At 46.3% G+C, this 16,165-nt stretch overlaps 13 protein-coding genes and 1 non-coding gene across 14 annotated transcripts; 6 read left to right on the top strand and 8 right to left on the bottom strand.

The window, feature by feature from the left end:
• Window positions 1–17: 17 nt before the first annotated feature.
• On the bottom strand, window positions 18–650 carry HPODL_01126 (putative membrane protein; the record flags this gene model as incomplete). The annotated part of the gene is made up of 1 exon (XM_014077625.1): window positions 18–650. One exon carries the CDS (start codon window positions 648–650, stop codon window positions 18–20), a length of 633 nt encoding a protein of 210 aa, XP_013933100.1.
• A 229-nt stretch (window positions 651–879) lies between these two features.
• HPODL_01125 (U3 snoRNP protein involved in maturation of pre-18S rRNA) lies at window positions 880–4,284 on the bottom strand (the record flags this gene model as incomplete). The annotated part of the gene is made up of 1 exon (XM_014077624.1): window positions 880–4,284. The coding sequence occupies one exon, from the start codon at window positions 4,282–4,284 to the stop codon at window positions 880–882; it is 3,405 nt and encodes a 1,134-aa protein (XP_013933099.1).
• Window positions 4,285–4,544: 260 nt separating this feature from the next.
• Window positions 4,545–5,759, top strand: HPODL_01124 (LETM1 domain-containing protein YLH47, mitochondrial; the record flags this gene model as incomplete). Its single annotated transcript, XM_014077623.1, has 1 exon — window positions 4,545–5,759. One exon carries the CDS (start codon window positions 4,545–4,547, stop codon window positions 5,757–5,759), a length of 1,215 nt encoding a protein of 404 aa, XP_013933098.1.
• Window positions 5,760–5,837: 78 nt separating this feature from the next.
• HPODL_05280 (uncharacterized protein) lies at window positions 5,838–6,312 on the top strand (the record flags this gene model as incomplete). The annotated part of the gene is made up of 2 exons (XM_014077622.1): window positions 5,838–5,870; window positions 5,902–6,312. 2 exons carry the CDS (start codon window positions 5,838–5,840, stop codon window positions 6,310–6,312), a joined length of 444 nt encoding a protein of 147 aa, XP_013933097.1.
• A 59-nt stretch (window positions 6,313–6,371) lies between these two features.
• Window positions 6,372–7,658, bottom strand: HPODL_01123 (Mitochondrial import inner membrane translocase subunit TIM44; the record flags this gene model as incomplete). The annotated part of the gene is made up of 1 exon (XM_014077621.1): window positions 6,372–7,658. The coding sequence occupies one exon, from the start codon at window positions 7,656–7,658 to the stop codon at window positions 6,372–6,374; it is 1,287 nt and encodes a 428-aa protein (XP_013933096.1).
• A 62-nt stretch (window positions 7,659–7,720) lies between these two features.
• Window positions 7,721–9,985, top strand: HPODL_01122 (uncharacterized protein; the record flags this gene model as incomplete). Its single annotated transcript, XM_014077620.1, has 1 exon — window positions 7,721–9,985. The coding sequence occupies one exon, from the start codon at window positions 7,721–7,723 to the stop codon at window positions 9,983–9,985; it is 2,265 nt and encodes a 754-aa protein (XP_013933095.1).
• Window positions 9,986–10,072: 87 nt separating this feature from the next.
• HPODL_05439 lies at window positions 10,073–10,145 on the bottom strand. Its single transcript has one exon. It is a non-coding gene; the product is annotated as a tRNA-Arg (tRNA).
• A 102-nt stretch (window positions 10,146–10,247) lies between these two features.
• Window positions 10,248–11,024, top strand: HPODL_01121 (oligosaccharyltransferase complex subunit delta (ribophorin II); the record flags this gene model as incomplete). Its single annotated transcript, XM_014077619.1, has 1 exon — window positions 10,248–11,024. One exon carries the CDS (start codon window positions 10,248–10,250, stop codon window positions 11,022–11,024), a length of 777 nt encoding a protein of 258 aa, XP_013933094.1.
• A 13-nt stretch (window positions 11,025–11,037) lies between these two features.
• On the bottom strand, window positions 11,038–11,490 carry HPODL_01120 (uncharacterized protein; the record flags this gene model as incomplete). The annotated part of the gene is made up of 1 exon (XM_014077618.1): window positions 11,038–11,490. The coding sequence occupies one exon, from the start codon at window positions 11,488–11,490 to the stop codon at window positions 11,038–11,040; it is 453 nt and encodes a 150-aa protein (XP_013933093.1).
• Window positions 11,491–11,639: 149 nt separating this feature from the next.
• HPODL_01119 (Protein LUC7) lies at window positions 11,640–12,371 on the top strand (the record flags this gene model as incomplete). The annotated part of the gene is made up of 1 exon (XM_014077617.1): window positions 11,640–12,371. The coding sequence occupies one exon, from the start codon at window positions 11,640–11,642 to the stop codon at window positions 12,369–12,371; it is 732 nt and encodes a 243-aa protein (XP_013933092.1).
• A 2-nt stretch (window positions 12,372–12,373) lies between these two features.
• Window positions 12,374–13,135, bottom strand: HPODL_05279 (putative membrane protein; the record flags this gene model as incomplete). The annotated part of the gene is made up of 2 exons (XM_014077616.1): window positions 12,374–12,794; window positions 12,840–13,135. 2 exons carry the CDS (start codon window positions 13,133–13,135, stop codon window positions 12,374–12,376), a joined length of 717 nt encoding a protein of 238 aa, XP_013933091.1.
• Window positions 13,136–13,219: 84 nt separating this feature from the next.
• Window positions 13,220–14,722, bottom strand: HPODL_05278 (putative membrane protein; the record flags this gene model as incomplete). Its single annotated transcript, XM_014077615.1, has 1 exon — window positions 13,220–14,722. The coding sequence occupies one exon, from the start codon at window positions 14,720–14,722 to the stop codon at window positions 13,220–13,222; it is 1,503 nt and encodes a 500-aa protein (XP_013933090.1).
• Window positions 14,723–14,765: 43 nt separating this feature from the next.
• Window positions 14,766–14,987, top strand: HPODL_05277 (uncharacterized protein; the record flags this gene model as incomplete). The annotated part of the gene is made up of 1 exon (XM_014077614.1): window positions 14,766–14,987. One exon carries the CDS (start codon window positions 14,766–14,768, stop codon window positions 14,985–14,987), a length of 222 nt encoding a protein of 73 aa, XP_013933089.1.
• Window positions 14,988–15,010: 23 nt separating this feature from the next.
• HPODL_01118 (putative serine/threonine-protein phosphatase) lies at window positions 15,011–16,069 on the bottom strand (the record flags this gene model as incomplete). The annotated part of the gene is made up of 2 exons (XM_014077613.1): window positions 15,011–16,020; window positions 16,060–16,069. 2 exons carry the CDS (start codon window positions 16,067–16,069, stop codon window positions 15,011–15,013), a joined length of 1,020 nt encoding a protein of 339 aa, XP_013933088.1.
• Between the last annotated feature and the right edge of the window lie 96 nt (window positions 16,070–16,165).

Here is a 16,165-nt window from a genome sequence, read left to right as displayed (position 1 = left end):
TACTAATAGAATTCCACTCAGACCCCCAGTCGCGGCATCATCTCGCTCAATGACGGTGTTGGTGCTTGCGCGCGTTCTATAAGATTCACGTACTGGACTACCTTCACGACGTCGATCGACGCGACGACATCGCTGTCCTCTGCACTGTTCAAATCCTGCTTGACAAAGTTCATGCTGTAGAGCGAGAATTGCAATGCCACCAGCACAAAGTCCCACAACAGCAGGTACAGCAGCTTGTGAAACCATCCTTCGAACCTGTTCTCCCCCATAATGTTTATAATGTATGCACCGTACGATATGCCTTGGCCCAAACCTCCGCGCGCTGAAAATGCAATATGGACTATCAGGCCTAACACGTTGAAGGCCAGCCCCAATGACAACACTTTCTGTGCCAATATCCGCTGAATCGCTGGCGTAAGCACTGCTGACGCTTCTATGCTGTTTGGTGGATGGCCAAGCATGAACTGCTGGAAGCCTCGCAACAAGAGTAGTATGAGGTTCTCATCAGCAAGATAGAGTATTATGAGCGCCAGATAGCATGAGACGTCGAGCCTTGTGGTAAGATTCTTCCTGTGTTCTATTTTCCTTGCTTTTATGACCCGTTCATCGTTCATCGAAAGTTGTCTTTCCAGTTCCGCTCGTATTTTCATAAATAGGCAAAAGGAGTCAGGTTAAAAAAATAATTGAAGACTTAGTGTTAGGTAATCAAATTATTCTTTATCTACTTATCGTTAAACAAACTAGTGAATACTTTCACTGGGAGGCTTGAGCCCATACAGTTTGTGTAGGCCAATTAGTTCGAAGGTTTCACTTGCGAGTATTTCATTAGTCTTAAAGATTCATGCTCTGTGTATATTCATTCTGATAAATTACTCTATATTATTCCCACCTATTTAAGTCTACAGACTCAATCAAATCACCACCCAAGAGCGCAATTTGACTGAGCAGAGAATGTTTATTAAGCTTGAGCTGCTCATCATCGGTAGGCTCGACATCGTAGCCAACGTTGACCCGGAACTTCTTCTTGGAGTTGCCTATCACTGGGTTCAGTATCCCCGCGATAACGTTGCAACGGCCTTCTTTCCCGAGTCCGGTGTACTTCCCGCACGAGATGAGCATCACGTTACTGAAACGAGCCCTCAACTCGTCACAGAACGCAGGAACAGGGTCCTGTTCGGAAGAAACGTCATCGGAGGCCACCAACGACGTGGCCACCAGATTTTTGAATTTGTTTTCTGGCAAGATACCAGACTTTGAGGCAAGCTCAGCAGGCGTTCTGATCTTTAGCACGATATCATAATCTTTCAACGCCGGAGTGAATATTAGTTTCAAAGTTTTCTGGTTAAGCGTCTTGCTAACAGCGGCCACGGCAGCCTTACTGAGAGCAGTCAGTCTTGTCGCAATAGGTAGAGAAAGCCCAAACGACCACAATTTTCCAGATGGGTCCTCTTTAGATGCAACAAATAGCTGTGTCTTGATAGCCTGTGGATCCTCCTTGCGCAGTTTGCTGAAGTTTCCGGTAATTGACTGATAAGTCTGGACAGTCAATTTTTCTGAGACGAGATCAATGTAGTTTCCACTTTTCTCAAGGTCTTTTGCAAGATCAAGAACAAGTGGATCCTCCTTCCAATTCCATTGGCTCAAGAATTGTAAGGTGCGAAGGAAGCCAGCCTCGACGCTGGCAGGAACAGAGTATGGAGCAGGGTCCACAAACACCTTCATCACCAGAAGCTCCACAAGCTCGTCATTGAAATGGGACAGAAGAAGCTGAGCGTCAAGCCAGCGCTTAAAAAGACGCACGGTGGCAGAATAAAATGGGAAATAAGTGCTTAGAGAAGCAATGGCCCGGTGATGCTTGACGGAGCCCATATACTTCTGATTAAATGCCAAATAAATGTCTGCGACGGTCTTGCGTTGCTTTTCGGGAGCGTTCTCGATAGCACGAAGGTATAGTACTTCGTCACGCTCGGTCAAAACTCGGAAGCTGAATCCGTAGCCATCTGGCGAGAGCACGCGTAGAACTTTGATTTTGGTGTTGTAAGGAACAGAAGTGCGATCTTCCTCCAAGTAGGACTTGTAGTTTGTGTTTTTGGCGAGGTAATCGTTGATCTTTAGGAGGAATGCAGTTTTTGTTTGCTCGAGAGCAAGCAGCTCGTCCGGCCATTTTGTCGACGACTCAAATTGGAGAATCGACTCGTTGAAAAAGTCTGGGTTCGACACGGCATAAGGGACGGGCAGTATTAGGGAGGTGTTTCGCAAAGCTGGCGAGGCCGGCAAAACGGACTTGACACTCAGCGGGAGGTCTATTTTATTTAGAACTTTGCATAACTCGGAGTACGAGTTTTTCAGCTGCTGGAAATTGGACGGAATTAGTTGCATCAAGTTGGACGTCAGCGGCACAGGCAGCATCTTCCAAAATCTGTCTGTATTGAATTCGAGTCTTGCGCTGGAACTGATATGAAGCTCAAATATGTATTTCAGAATAGACACCACCGTGAGTTCGTTGGCAGGCCACAGACAACTGTACTGTATATTTCCATCTTTGTACTTTCTGACTTGAGCTTTTGCGCCCCAAAAGGAGCGAAATCGGATAGCGTTTTCCTCATCATTATGAAGAGGGCCTTTGGTGATTTTCTTTTCACACTCGGTCGCATTCAAATACAGCCCGATCTCGACTTGTTTATCCTGGGTGTCAGGACGCCTCTTTTGAATGCCCCATTTGTCCTCAGTATTGGAAAGTCTAACGACAACATGAGAAGCTCTTTCAGCCAATGCACGTGAAACCAGCCTGTGGACTTTGCTGCATACAAAATTCTCGTATGTCAGGAAAGTGATTTTCTCTATAGGACCAAATTTGTCTTGTTGGTTCAAATCCTTCAATGGAACTGACACAAACATGTCATATTGTAAGTACTTTTGTGTGTTTTTGTAGATAAATGTCTGTTTAAAGCGGTCCTGGACAACATCGTTCAAGAGGTCCAGTGTCTCAGCTGCCTGCTTTTTCAGCACTTGGTAGGAAGAAGCCGTCATTTTCCACAAAATGTTGATCTTGGTGGTCTTGTCGAACAGAGTTGGAATGTTGAATCCGCCCTTCTTGTAAACTGAGCCATTATCGCCAACAATGGAGCTGAATGAGAGATATCCGTCATCGACGAGGTCTTGCGTGGCCAAGTACTTGATCGTCCCTTTAAATAGCTGGTAACTAGAGTAACCATGGAGCAACACCTTGTTCCCGTTCTCACCACCGCCCGCCAAAAGTGCAGCCATCAGCACGGCAAACTCAAAATGTCCAAAACCGCCTTTATTAAAATGGGAGCCAAACCCACGTTGTCTGAGCCAGAGCTTTCCTAGCACTGTCGCATCTCTAAAGGAGTCTGTGGTCTTCTTTGTGGCGTATAGGTACTTGAGATAATATTTGTAGGTTGTGGAGGACAAGATGGAGGAGTTGTACAGAGGCGTTGGAGGTAGCTCGTCGTCGGTTTGAATGCGAACGCAGTTCCTATCAGGAAGAAGTTTTTTGCTTTCGAACAACCCGTATTCGAATCCGACCAGAAGTCTGATTCTGAAGTTTGTGTCTTCAAATACTAGATCGTTGTCATGAACTTTATCTGGCGTGACACTGTCTATCCTGATGCTTGGACACAATCTATCGCCATTCACGTACTCGTAGGAAATTCTCACTGGCAGGTGATTTTTCGCCGTTAGCGTGATCAGCTGGTCTGCAAGGTAAGCGATATAAAAAGCTCTTTTGTAGAGAGCTTTGTAGTTTAAATAATCTTTTGGCTGGAACATGGACTTAGACATGGTGAGAGAAACGTCGACTGCCATGCCATCTGGCTGTTGGATGCCAGTTTTCAAACCGAATGATCCAACCAATGAAACGTCTGTTGGGGACTCGTATTGCAGTTTGTAGTTAATGGAGGTAGGCTTGGGATCAGGGAATGGTATTGCAACCTCGTTTTTCGACTTTTCAAAGTAACTCTCAGCCTCCTCTAGAGAATATGCCTCTGAGGCGGGGATGTCCTGAATAATCTCGTAGAGTCGGTGAAGAACACGCTCAATCAACTTACAGTGCGAGTCCTTGAGACGCAGTTCCTTCACAAGCTCGTCGATCTGAAGCTTGAAGATGTTGGACTTAAACAGTTCAGCCGTTTCTCGGGCGATCTGAACATCCTGTGAGGTCAACTGGGCTTTCTTGTGAGGTCTATGGTTCACCTCGACGGCCGCAGGACCCTGCTCAGTGTCATTGACGCCCGATTCTGGCTCTCTGTCTCTTTTAACCATAAGGAAGATTTGGTAAAAATTTTAGAGTAGTGTAAAGCACATAACTCAACCGAGGACCGTCACAATCTGCTACGTTGTGCTCCTTATTGCTGCTTCGAGTGGTATCCAAGACACCAGGGACGTCTGGGAACATATCCCAATGTTTCTGCCTGCCCTTCATACCCCAAGGATGAGGTCCGAACCTAGTCCGATACCGGTTGCCTCCGGTCTCAGGTGTAGACGAGGAAATTTGTGTCCTTAATTATTATTTTGCCCAAGTTATGCTACGAATCCACGATCCAAGACTAGTCACGAGGACCGTGCTTTTGGGTGGCAGACTGTGTGCTGGCCGGCCGGTGTCTCTGAACTATGCTCTGGGCTTACGCTTCAATTCTTCGGCCCCAAAATCCACCATCTGGCAGAAAGTAAAGCATGAGGCCCAACACTACTGGGCAGGTACCAAGCTGTTGGGCATGGAAATCAAAATCTCGTCCAAATTGGTGCTCAAAGCGGCTTCTGGTTACGAGCTCACAAGAAGAGAATACAGACAGCTACAGAGAACCACCTCGGATGTTCTTCGATTGTTCCCGTTTGCCATGTTTGTGCTGATTCCGTTTGCCGAACTGCTTTTACCCGTTGCCCTCAAACTATTCCCAAATCTGCTACCTTCCACTTATGAATCCAAGACCGACAAAGAGAAGAATCTCAAGAAGTTGCGGACTACGAGAACTAAGGTGAGTGAAATCCTGAGGACCCAGGCCAAACATATAAAACTTCCTTCCACCATTACCGAGGAACAGCGTGCGGACTACAAGGATTTCTATTTGAAATTAAAAAGCGGCCGCTCTCATGAGATCAGCAAAGAGCAGCTACTGCGTGTGGCTAAGCTCTTTAAAGACGACTTAATTCTGGATAATGTTTCGAGAGGTATTTTAATTGCCATGGCAAAGTACATCAATCTACGCCCGTTTGGCACCGACCAAATTTTGCGGTACCGTATCCGGCACAAGATGCTCAAGATCAAGAAGGACGACAAGCTAATTGACTACGAGGGTGTCAAGTCCCTATCTCCGGCAGAACTTCTAGTTGCTTGTGGCTCTCGTGGAATTCGTACTGCAGATACTCCCCCTGAGAGATTGCGCGAGCTGCTGCAGATCTGGCTTGATATGCGATTACGTGAGAAAATCCCGTCCACCCTAATGATCCTTGCTAACGCATATTCGTACGGCAACACTGAGAACTACTCTCATTACGAAGCACTGAAAAATGTTCTAAACTCGCTGCCTGAAGAGTTCTACCACGAGCAGGAGTTGCATGTTGATGATGAGAAGGCCACTTTTGAGCAACGTATGAATGTGCTGAAAGAGCAGGAGCATTTGATTGAGAGCGAGAATGTGGAGGAAAAGGACCAGAAGGTTATTGTCAAGGACAAGCTGAGTTTGGACGATGAAGACAAGAAACCGGAAGAGGATGAGAAGAAACCGGAAGAAAAGTAGACATTATAGAAATTATTTATGTAAAAGGAATCAGAAGTATCACTATCTGCAGAGTCGCTATTAAATTTTCATATTTCTATGGCTAGATACTGGTGTAAGACATGCTCTAAAGTATGTTAATCAGTTGCAACTACTAACGCAGTTTGTTGATGAGAACTTGAGGGCAAGCCATGAGGCCAGCGCAGGTCATAGGGCTGCGATGAACCGTTTGTTGAAAGGGTTTCGAGAACGACAACAGCAGCAAGAGAAACTTACACGACAGGCCGAGAAAGAGCTCAACAGAGCGAGAGAAAAATCCCCGACACGAGCACAAAGCCCAGTAGCTGCACCATTAGTGAATGAACATCTCCATGAGCCAGAAAGGCCAACATACTCGGTGCCTACAGGGGTCCGAGAAAAAAAGATCGCCAAGTCCGAAAAAGAGCTTAAAGAGTGGGGATTCAACGAAAAACCGATTGACGAGGAGCTCTCCAGCGGCTCAGACACAGAACTCAAAGAGCCCAAGCCTAAACCCACGTTCAAAAGAAGGAAACCGAAGAACCAGCATAGTTAGTACATTATTATATTTTTCAGCTACCAACGGTATAACGCGCGGCATTTCTATGTACATCATCAGGTAAATTTCCGAGATCCACCTCTCACAAACTCCAGAATCTTCCATCCCTCTGTCTCTGGGTTGTCTATCTCCTCTGGGACACGCGTTATCACCAAGGCGTAGGCAGACAACAGAATATCCTCCTCAGTACCTGCCACCACTTCGCCAGTCTTGGCCTTTCTGTAGAGATTAACTTCCTGAACTCTAGCGCTAACAACGAAAACAGGGATCTGGTTAGGCTCCAACATACGTGACGACACGATCTGGACGTCTCTCACGTCCAAAATACGGCCATCCGAGATCAGACCCTGATCTCTGAGTTGTTTCTGCTGTGCAGCTATGATGTTGAACGGAGCCTCCGAGAGCCACGTTTTCAGGACCTTCTCCTCTCCGGTAATGTATGCCTCTAAAACCTCAGGCACAATGTACTCTCTGAGCTGTTTAGTCAGACTTTCTGTGTTAAAGTTAGGGTCCAGCTCTCTGAAAGCCTTGATGACTCTGGCACCCTCGGTTTCGGCAAAAAAGCTGCCGATCTTGTCGATGACGGTCCGGATCAGCACCAACAGTGGGTTTTCTGCCTCCTCCCATTTTTCTCTCAGCACCACCAGCAGTCTTCCAATGGCAGAGTTGGGCTTGATCTTGATCTTGTCTTTGATGCTGCTCTCAGACTTGATATTGGTGGCAACTATGGCAGTGCCGGCCTCCTCGTCTCTTTTAATGGCCTTTGGTTTGTTCTCCAGCTCGCGCAGACGACGAAGCCGTCTCTGCTCCTTGCTCTCGTACAATCCATATTTGGAAGCGCCTTCGTCGAGACTCTTGGTCACCTCCTGGTAAGTCTTGGTTTTCCGGATCGGCTCGATCACTTGATCGACAGTCTCGGCGGTTTTCTCAACGGTAGTCCGCACCCCCTTTCCCACAGGCGACTCCCATGCCTTCTGTGCCACATCTCCCACGACCTCGGCTGTCTTGTGCACTCCCTTTGCCAACGCTCCCGACGATTTCTGCGCGGCGTTGTATGCCTCTTTGGCTTTCTTAAAAGCCTCACTTTCTCCCATCTCGTCGGTAGCGCTCTTAAGCTGTTTGATTTGGTCAGTGAGCTCGGTGCTCTTTTTCAGCTCGCTGCGGAATGTGTCCACGAACACTTGGATAGGCGACTTCTGGCCGGATAAACGAGCTCCAGAAATCGAAAATGCCCTGACTCCCAGGCCTGTAGCTTGCAAAGCCACGCGCTTCTGCACAATATGTCCAGCCAACATGACGGTCCTTGGGTTCTGAAAATTTTTTGATATTTTCACTTCTGTCATTTACTAGTGTAAATAAATTACAAGGAAGGGACCAAAGCACAAATATTGCAATTTTGCTGTCGATGTTTAATAAGGACCCTCCGTACAAGCGGAAGGCATTTGCATCTCTGAACAATCTGCGATTTAGAAGCAAAAAGCTCAGACAGCTCAGGCCCTCGGACAATCTGCAGAAACAGCCCGCTACAAAGATCGCCATACCACGCAGCATAGATATAGACACTGGGGAACAGCCTGTGCCAGAAAAGGAAGATGAGGGAGTGCATCTGGCAGTGCGACGCGTGAAGCTTTTCAAATCTGCCGCAAAATCACCCAGCACTGTGTCCGAGCACATCTGGCTAAACTGCCAAAATCACCGTCTGACTATATACAGTCTGCAACACACCAATGATGTGTATGTATCCGTGCCGTTTCCGGATATCAGGTTTGTGGATATATGCTCGAACCCAGACAGCTCATACCATTTTGTCGTGACCCTCAAATCAAGCATCACAGGAACGCTTCGTAACGAGAGCGTACGGATAGACAAATTATGGGTGTTCCTCAGTCTGAGCGACGAGGAGCCGTACAACAAGCTCGTGCGAAATTTTGAGGATCAGCTGGTATGCAACTATCTCACAGCATCGGACATGAACAATTACTATTTGAAAAGCGAGTCAGGTCGAGAATCCAAAATTGGCAGCAACCATCAAACACAGCTTCCGGTGACTCCTCCCGCGAACTTTTACGGACCAGCGAAAACTTTCAGTTCTGACCTGGAGCCAGGAAATATCATCAACACGACTCGTACACGTTCATTGCGTTTATCCCTGACAGACAGCATAGAAGATCCGTTCGAGTATCATGCCGAAATCCAGGACGAAGACATCTCGCGCGACGAGCAGATTGTGTTTGATCCACCCCTAAAATACAGGTTTGCGTCCAAGAAGTCTATCATCGTGTCTAACAAAGACTTCAACTCGCTATACAACGGCAATTGGGTGAATGACTCGATTGTGGATTTTTTCCTACAGTACAATTTGCAGCAGGCACGAGAAGCAGGCTCCCTGGGCAGTGCGCGAGTCGAGCTGTTCAACTCTTTTTTCTATACCAAATTGACAATGTGCAGTCCCGATAACGACTACTACTCAAACGTCAGGACGTGGTTCAAGTCAAATGACAGTTTGTTTGATAATGATTACATTGTGATTCCAATAATGACAGATTTGCACTGGTTTTTTGTTGTCATTACAAACCTACCGCGTCTTCGCAGATACAACGAAACCAATGAGCCAGAGCCTATGGATGGGCTGTTGATCAATAAGAAAAAACCGTTAGCAAGCATTTTTGTTCTGGACTCTCTCCAGAAAGCGCATCCCAACATCGCAGTACCAATAAAAAGTTTTTTGGTGGAGTATGCCAAAGACAAGTACCATTTAGATATCCCGATAGGGCAGATTCGCAAGTACAGTTGCAATATTCCGCAGCAAAAGAATTTCAATGACTGTGGACTGCATGTTATCTATAATTGCAAGAAATTCTTTGACAGCCCAGAGGAGTTCAAGGCTAAGATCCTTACAGAGCACCGCCGCAAAAAGTCCACTACTTCACTTTCCACCAAGCTTTTTGATGATGAGGAACGCAAAGTTATTAGGATGCAGCTACGCGAGGTTCTGCTTAAGCTACTCAAAGAGCAAGTCGAAGCCAATGGTGGCGACAGCTCTGCCATTGGTACCGAAACCTACGGAACACTACGAGCCAAAGGGATCAGGGAACCTTCGGCAGGGGCCGAAGAGCATAGTGCCGATGAACTTCCAGATGACGAGGTCATGATAGTTGATGAAATTTCGAATGAAATGGCTCCCGATACAGAGCAGCAGTCTGCGTGGGTGGAGTCATCTCAGCAACGAAATATATCGTTGTCGTCTGAGGACCCAGAAGCAGAGACTAAAACTCAGTCACCGCAATCCTCCCCAGTCACCGAGATTCAAGACGAAGAGGTGGACGATTCGCCGAGCAAACAACCGAAAAATGAAAATAGTGTTACATCCTGCACCAAGTCTAGCGATAAATTACAGGACCAGAAGGTGTCCATGATTTTGGAGGACAATGGGTCTGTGAAGGAGGTGATTGAGTTTTCTGAGGAAAAACGAAGGGACAGGAAGGGAAAACGGACAGGCCTGGACCATCAGTCCGGGGTGACGGTTGCAGAGACCTCTGAGGAGCCAGTAACTATTGGTAAAGCCTCCGACCCTGATGAGGATCGAGCTGTTTTTGTTTCTAACCCTAAGACCTCGATCAAGTTTGCTGGAAGAACCTACCACACGCAAAGGGCGAGAAAAGGGAAATAGCATTTGGTAAAACCTAAGAAATAGCATACGTTAATAAAGTACACCTCAAAGTGAGCTAGCTATATTGCAAAAAAACTAAAAATTTAGCACCCAAGCCGGGAGTCGAACCCGGAATCTTTTGATTAGAAGTCAAACGCGTTAACCATTACGCTACTCGGGCGATACTGTCCTAAGCGACAAGAATATCGCATATGGACAGTGTGAATGCCTTGTCGTGCACGCTCTTTGAACTTACGAGCTGAAAAACATTCTCATTATTAGCATGCTGTCCTTAGCGTTTTTGTTATTATGTGTCCCTGTCTGGACCTTGGATCTTGCAAATGGCTTCCTCAGTATTGATGGTGCGGCCGTCTCATTTGATGGTTTCCCAATTGGCTTAGAATCTACTAGTAAATCCATCGAAATTCAGTTTGATATTCTAGACAAGGGTGAGAAGCTGAAAAGCCCTCCCCAGCAAGTGAGCATCCTATTGACAGCTGGTGATGTTGACTCATACTACTACCCAAAAATCAAAGATTCCCAGGCTAAGCTGGATATCCCAGTGAGCAAACTGTCCAAGTATATTAAACAAAGTCCCCAAATCGATGTTAGCGTTTTGATTGGAGATAACGTTAAGGAATATAATCTATTCCGTAAAGTTGGACAAATACACTCGAATCTACGCTCGAGTTCCAAGCCTGAGCGCTTTGGCAGAAAACCAGAAATAATACACCAGTTCAAGAGCCCTCAAAAATACGTCAACCCAATCATCTCTATATTTTTCATCGGTGGTGTCGTTGCTTTGCTGGCGGCGCTGTTCATCACATGGAACCGGCTTGATGCGGTGAATTTTGACAACATTGGCAAACTGCCTTGCGGATACACTATCCAGTTTTTCGTGTGTTTGGCATTGCTTGAAAACATCTTCATCCACTACTTCTTAAGCGCATCAATTTTTACTACCATCTACAGAACTTTGATAGTGGCTCCTGTGGGTGTCTATGTTGGTTCCAAAGTCCTGAGAGAGCTGCATCAGCTTCGCCAAGCAGGCAAAAGATGATTGAATGCTGCCATCACTCCTCCACAAAAGTATTGGCCAGTTTTCTAGGTGAATTGGTAAACATAGAGAGCATCCCCGTTAAATACCAAGCGTAGACCAGTTTCCCTTCAATCATAGCGAGCGGAACAACGGAGTAGGTTCTTGAATCCAGAGAAGCGTTAAGGTTGTCACCTGTCACCCAGACATGGCCTTTGGGAACAATCACGTAGTTGTCATAGCTGCTGTTGTCCAGAGGAGTTATCTCCTGCATGTCAAGGTTCTCCTGGTTTAATCTTTGGAGCGAATTTTTGGACGGGTCAATGAGGATAATATCTCCTGGCATCCCAGTTATTCGTTTCGTCACCAAACTTGAAGGCTCCGTGGGCTTGCGTGCCACGATCAGGTCCCCCATTTTTACATTTCTGCCGTATTTGTATCGCTTGTCTACCACAGCACTATCATTGACAACAGCCAGCGTCGGCAACATGCTCTCACCCGTAGTATCACTTACTTCGAAAACATTCGAAGAGAATATGTGCAACAGGGCGACTGTCCTTATAGTGTAGGACAGGACTCTGCCTGCTGAGTACAGATTATTCATCAATGCAATAAATTATTTTTTTATATATTAAATTAATGGCGTACGAACAGCGAAAGCTGCTTGAGCAGCTCATGGGTCGAGATGCTCTAGTGAAACTACCACGAGATTACGACGTGCGAAGAGTTCAATCAACAGATCCTTCTGTGCTGGACTCTCCAAAAGTGTGCAAGAGCTTCCTTGTAGGAAAATGCCCGTACGACTTGTTCCAAGGCACCAAGGAGGACCGTGGCAAGTGCCCAAAAATACACCAGGAAAAACTCAAAATATTATACGAGACCTGTGTGAAAAATGGGGTGCGAATGCCCAACGACAATTACAAACTGGATTACATGCGCGATCTCGAAGGAGTGATCAATGAGTGTAATAGAAAAATTAGAATTGCAGAAAAGAGACTGGAGCTCTCTGTAGAGGAAAGGGAGAAAATTTCGAGCGTGACACAGGAGCTGGATAAACTAGACGAACAGGTGAGCCTGATGCTCCAGGAGATAACGTTACTGGTGGAAAAGGGAGAATTGGAAATGGCTTTGGATTGGAATAAAGAGCTAGAAAAAGTGATACGAAATCGAGATGCTGTTGCCACGCAATACACCGAAATGGTGGAGAACATCAACCAATCGGCACAGCAGAAATTGCAGGTTTGTGAGCAGTGCGGTGCCTATCTCTCTCGCCTCGATAACGATCGCCGACTTGCGGACCATTTTGTGGGTAAAATGCATTTGGCCTATGTGGAGATGAGACGCGCGTTGGCTGAACTCAAGGGCCGCTAGTTTCAAGTTTTCTTTTCAGCAATGCCAACCGATGGAGGGAGGGTGTCGGCGATGGCACTCAACCATTCTCGCGTTGGTAGCGTATTGGAGAACAAAGTAATGGCAGCACCGACTGCCATATATGCAAGGCTGACAGCCGCGGTCACAGACACAATGACGGACAAGCTGATGATGAAAACGGGCAGGAAACCAATTCCTGCCGCAATTGCAAGAATGGTGAACCCGGTGGTGAATAAAAAGCCAATAAATGAGGTGTAGACGGCCATTAGCAGAATGAATATTAGAACCGGGGGGATGATGCTGAGCACAAAGATGGTCACTGAGATGTTGACCAAATACGAATTAGATTTGTAGAATAGAAGCACCTGTTTCCACCAGCCAGATACGTTATTCCTAACTTGTTCAAGAAAATTGAGGGTATTCCTAGAGTGTTAGAGATCCCTCTTTTATGGGGTTATGAGCACTTACAGAAAGATCAGACTCCGGTACGTGCTGTTCTGTGGAACGAGCACGTCGATCAGCCTCGTTACCAGAAGGAGCACGTCGTTGAACAGCTGGATAAAGTTGAGGGAAATGGAGGGTTCCGGCTCCGGCTGCGTGTCGTTTTTCTCTTCGTGGGAGAATGGTTGCACCGGTTTTTGGAAAAAATCGATCACCTCGTCCACGCTCTTATGTGGAGCGACCCTCCATTTTCTTTTGTCTTTCCCAGGCGACAAATCGGATGCCAGTGAGTTGATAGAAGTGGAAGTGTCTGAATCGTCCATATTATAACGTTTATGTAACTAGTTAAGTTCGTGGGGATTAGTGATACGTCCACAAAATGGGGATGCGGTGTACGGGTGTGGTAACTACACCCGTTGGATATCGATGGTGATTTCGAATTGCTCGCCAGATTGGTCCATGTAGTCGAACTCAGCGTCCAGATCGACCTCTGCTGCCTCATCTTGGCACATAATGCTGCGGATAATACGAGAAGCGTAAAATCTCATTTTTGACTCGTCGTCGTCCGAGGCCCCAGCCATGCGCATGCTGAGAATAACCACATATATTTTGTGGTTAACCTTGGAAATCTTTAGCCGTCCGATTTTGTATGATGATTTGTACACTTCCAATGACTGTATGTTCTGGACAATGCGAGGCTCAATGTCGGTGCGGGGGTTGCGCAGCAAAAGAATTCCCGAGAGGCGAGATATTAGCCTCCATGCCAGAAATAGCACCGTGAAGGCCAAGATCAGGCTCGACATTTCGTTTACAGCCGTCACCAGCTCTATATGCGCAACAAAGGGGTACATCATGGCGTAGACTGCGTAGCCAATTGACAGAATGCTTGTATAATTGGAGAGTTGGTTTTGGGTCTTTTTAATCTGCGACTTAATATTGACCACCGGCTCTTCTTGTAAAGTGATGGAATTTACTCTTTTGGGGCGCAAAATGACTGGCTCAGCCGGTTTCTTCGTTCTTGAAATGATACGAGGTGACAGTAATGTCACAAAACAGATCGTTAACAGGTAGCACTCGTAGAACACCAGGTTGAGATGTCCTTTTTCGCCGTGAACATGGTGAGCATGGGCGGCCTCATCGAGGTCTCCAAGAGCGAGAGTGAACATCACGTTCTCAAAGATATGGGAAAAAAGATCAACACCCACAAAGAGAAGAGACACTGACAGCCCAAATCCGGCCAGCACCTCTATTCTGCCCAGTCCAAATGGATACTTCAGCGACGAGTCGTTCCATATTGGGAAGTTGGTCATGACCTGCACGATCACAGTAATCAAGTTGCCAATGGAGTGATAAAAGACGAGATGCGAAAGCGTTGACAGACAAAGATTACCGAACCTGAAGCCTATTAAATAGGTTGCCAGGCTGAGCAAAATTAGGAAACCACAGTATGCAAGCTTAAGTTTATCTTGTAAGCTCAGGGTTGCGACCACTTCTTTGTAAGTTGGAAGAGGGTATTGCTGAGGAATTGGCACCGACGTACGTTTGGGCGGCTCTTGAAACATGTTCATCGACACGGAGGAATGCTTGTATCTGTGACCACGTCGATATGAAGCTCTTGGGCCGTTCATGGGGACTGTACTTCCGGGCTTCAAAGAAAGGTTTTCGCTGGAGTTATTCATTGTGATGGATCCAAATCTGAAGGGTTGCTGACGCGTTGGAGACCCTTTTCTTATTGGTGACGAGACACGTTTGGGAGAGCGCGATCGGGAGTAGCGATACGCATTTGAGTGTGTGAACGACGAGTTTGAGCCATTAGGGTGTGAGTATAGTTCAGACACAGGCTCCTCAACAGCCGCCTCTGCTGTCTCATCAATTTTCAGATCGGGGATATTCCCCAGAGGAGCAGGCATTAATCGATAAATAAAACTAAAAAAGATTTTAAAATAACCTCTAATGATTGAAGTTGTATGCAATGACCGGCTCGGGAAAAAAATCAGGGTTAAGTGTCTGCCGACTGACACCATAGGAGACTTCAAAAAGCTCTTAGGCCTCCAAATTGGCACAGACCCCAACAAAATCGTTCTCAAGAAAGGGTACATGATTTTCAAAGACCATATTTCGCTAGACGACTACGAGATCCACGACGGAATGAACCTAGAATTATACTATTCATAATCATAACAGATGCAAGCTTAATATTACATGAAATACTCCACGTAGGGAGCCTTTTTTGCGATTTTGTTTTCGGGAAGGGCCAAGAAGTCATCTTGCGCAGACTCGTCCATCTCGCCCAAATTGACAACCTTGAGAAACTCTTTCTGGCTTTCAGGAGACGCATCAAACACATTGAACCGAAAACTGTCTGGCTCTCGATAGCTGTCGAAGATTTCCAGGATACTGGCTTTGTTCCCACATCTATAGCAATAATTAGGAGCAGACCACACGGTGTTGACCTTTCCCTTCCAGAACACCTGGTATCCTTCCTGGCACAGTTGATGGGCTCGATATATGCTTTCAAACTTGTTGACCTGCAAAAATTTGTTCACGACGTTGATTCCAAACTGGTAGCCTGCTCCTCGCGAAGATATGCGGAAATTGAGAAGCTCTAGATCTGGGTCACTCCAGACAAGGTCCGCCATGGGCCCGTCATGAGGGATCTCCTTGAACCGATCAATGACCAGTATTGAATCTATTGTTTGGACATTTGGGGATAGTCCTCCATGGACACAGAATAGATTGCTGTCGATAATGGCGGCGAGAATTAGGTAGTCGAATATATCTGTGAAAATAGACCATATCTGGGACTGGTTGCCGTACTTGGTTAAACACTCAGTGTAAAAGCCATAGTTTGTCGTGATCTGGCGCGATTCGTGGTTTCCTCTGATGAGATTCACCCTCTGGGGGTATTTTAATTTCAATACTATGAGTAAGCTGATTGTCTCGACAGAATGGAACCCTCGGTCAACATAATCGCCAAGAAAGAGGTAGTTTGTGTCCGGAGGGTATCCACCAATCTTGAAGATCTCTAATAAGTCGTAAAACTGTCCATGTATGTCTCCCACTAGCGTGACTGGCGACTGGACGTGTACTATGTTTGATTCCTTCACCAGCAGTTCCTTCAGCTTGAAACACAGTTGGTCTATAACCGGCTCGGACAAAAGCTCTCCCCGATAAAGCTTCTCCAGGCAATGGTCTAGATCAATGGAAACTGGTTGATTAGCACGCTCGGTCATGCCATAATACTTACACCCAGCCATTTGTGACGATGAAGTGCGAAAAACAATTTTTTTTTGCTAAAGGCGAAACAAAACAAGTGATAAGGTGTTCTACTACTTCTAAGCTTCAACTGTATT

This window comes from Ogataea parapolymorpha, chromosome VI (genome assembly GCF_000187245.1).
Source record: "Ogataea parapolymorpha DL-1 chromosome VI, whole genome shotgun sequence".
Classification (NCBI taxonomy): Eukaryota; Fungi; Ascomycota; class Pichiomycetes; order Pichiales; family Pichiaceae; genus Ogataea; species Ogataea parapolymorpha.
Note: the sequence above shows the minus strand (reverse complement) of the source record. Positions and strands in the feature narration are given on the sequence as shown.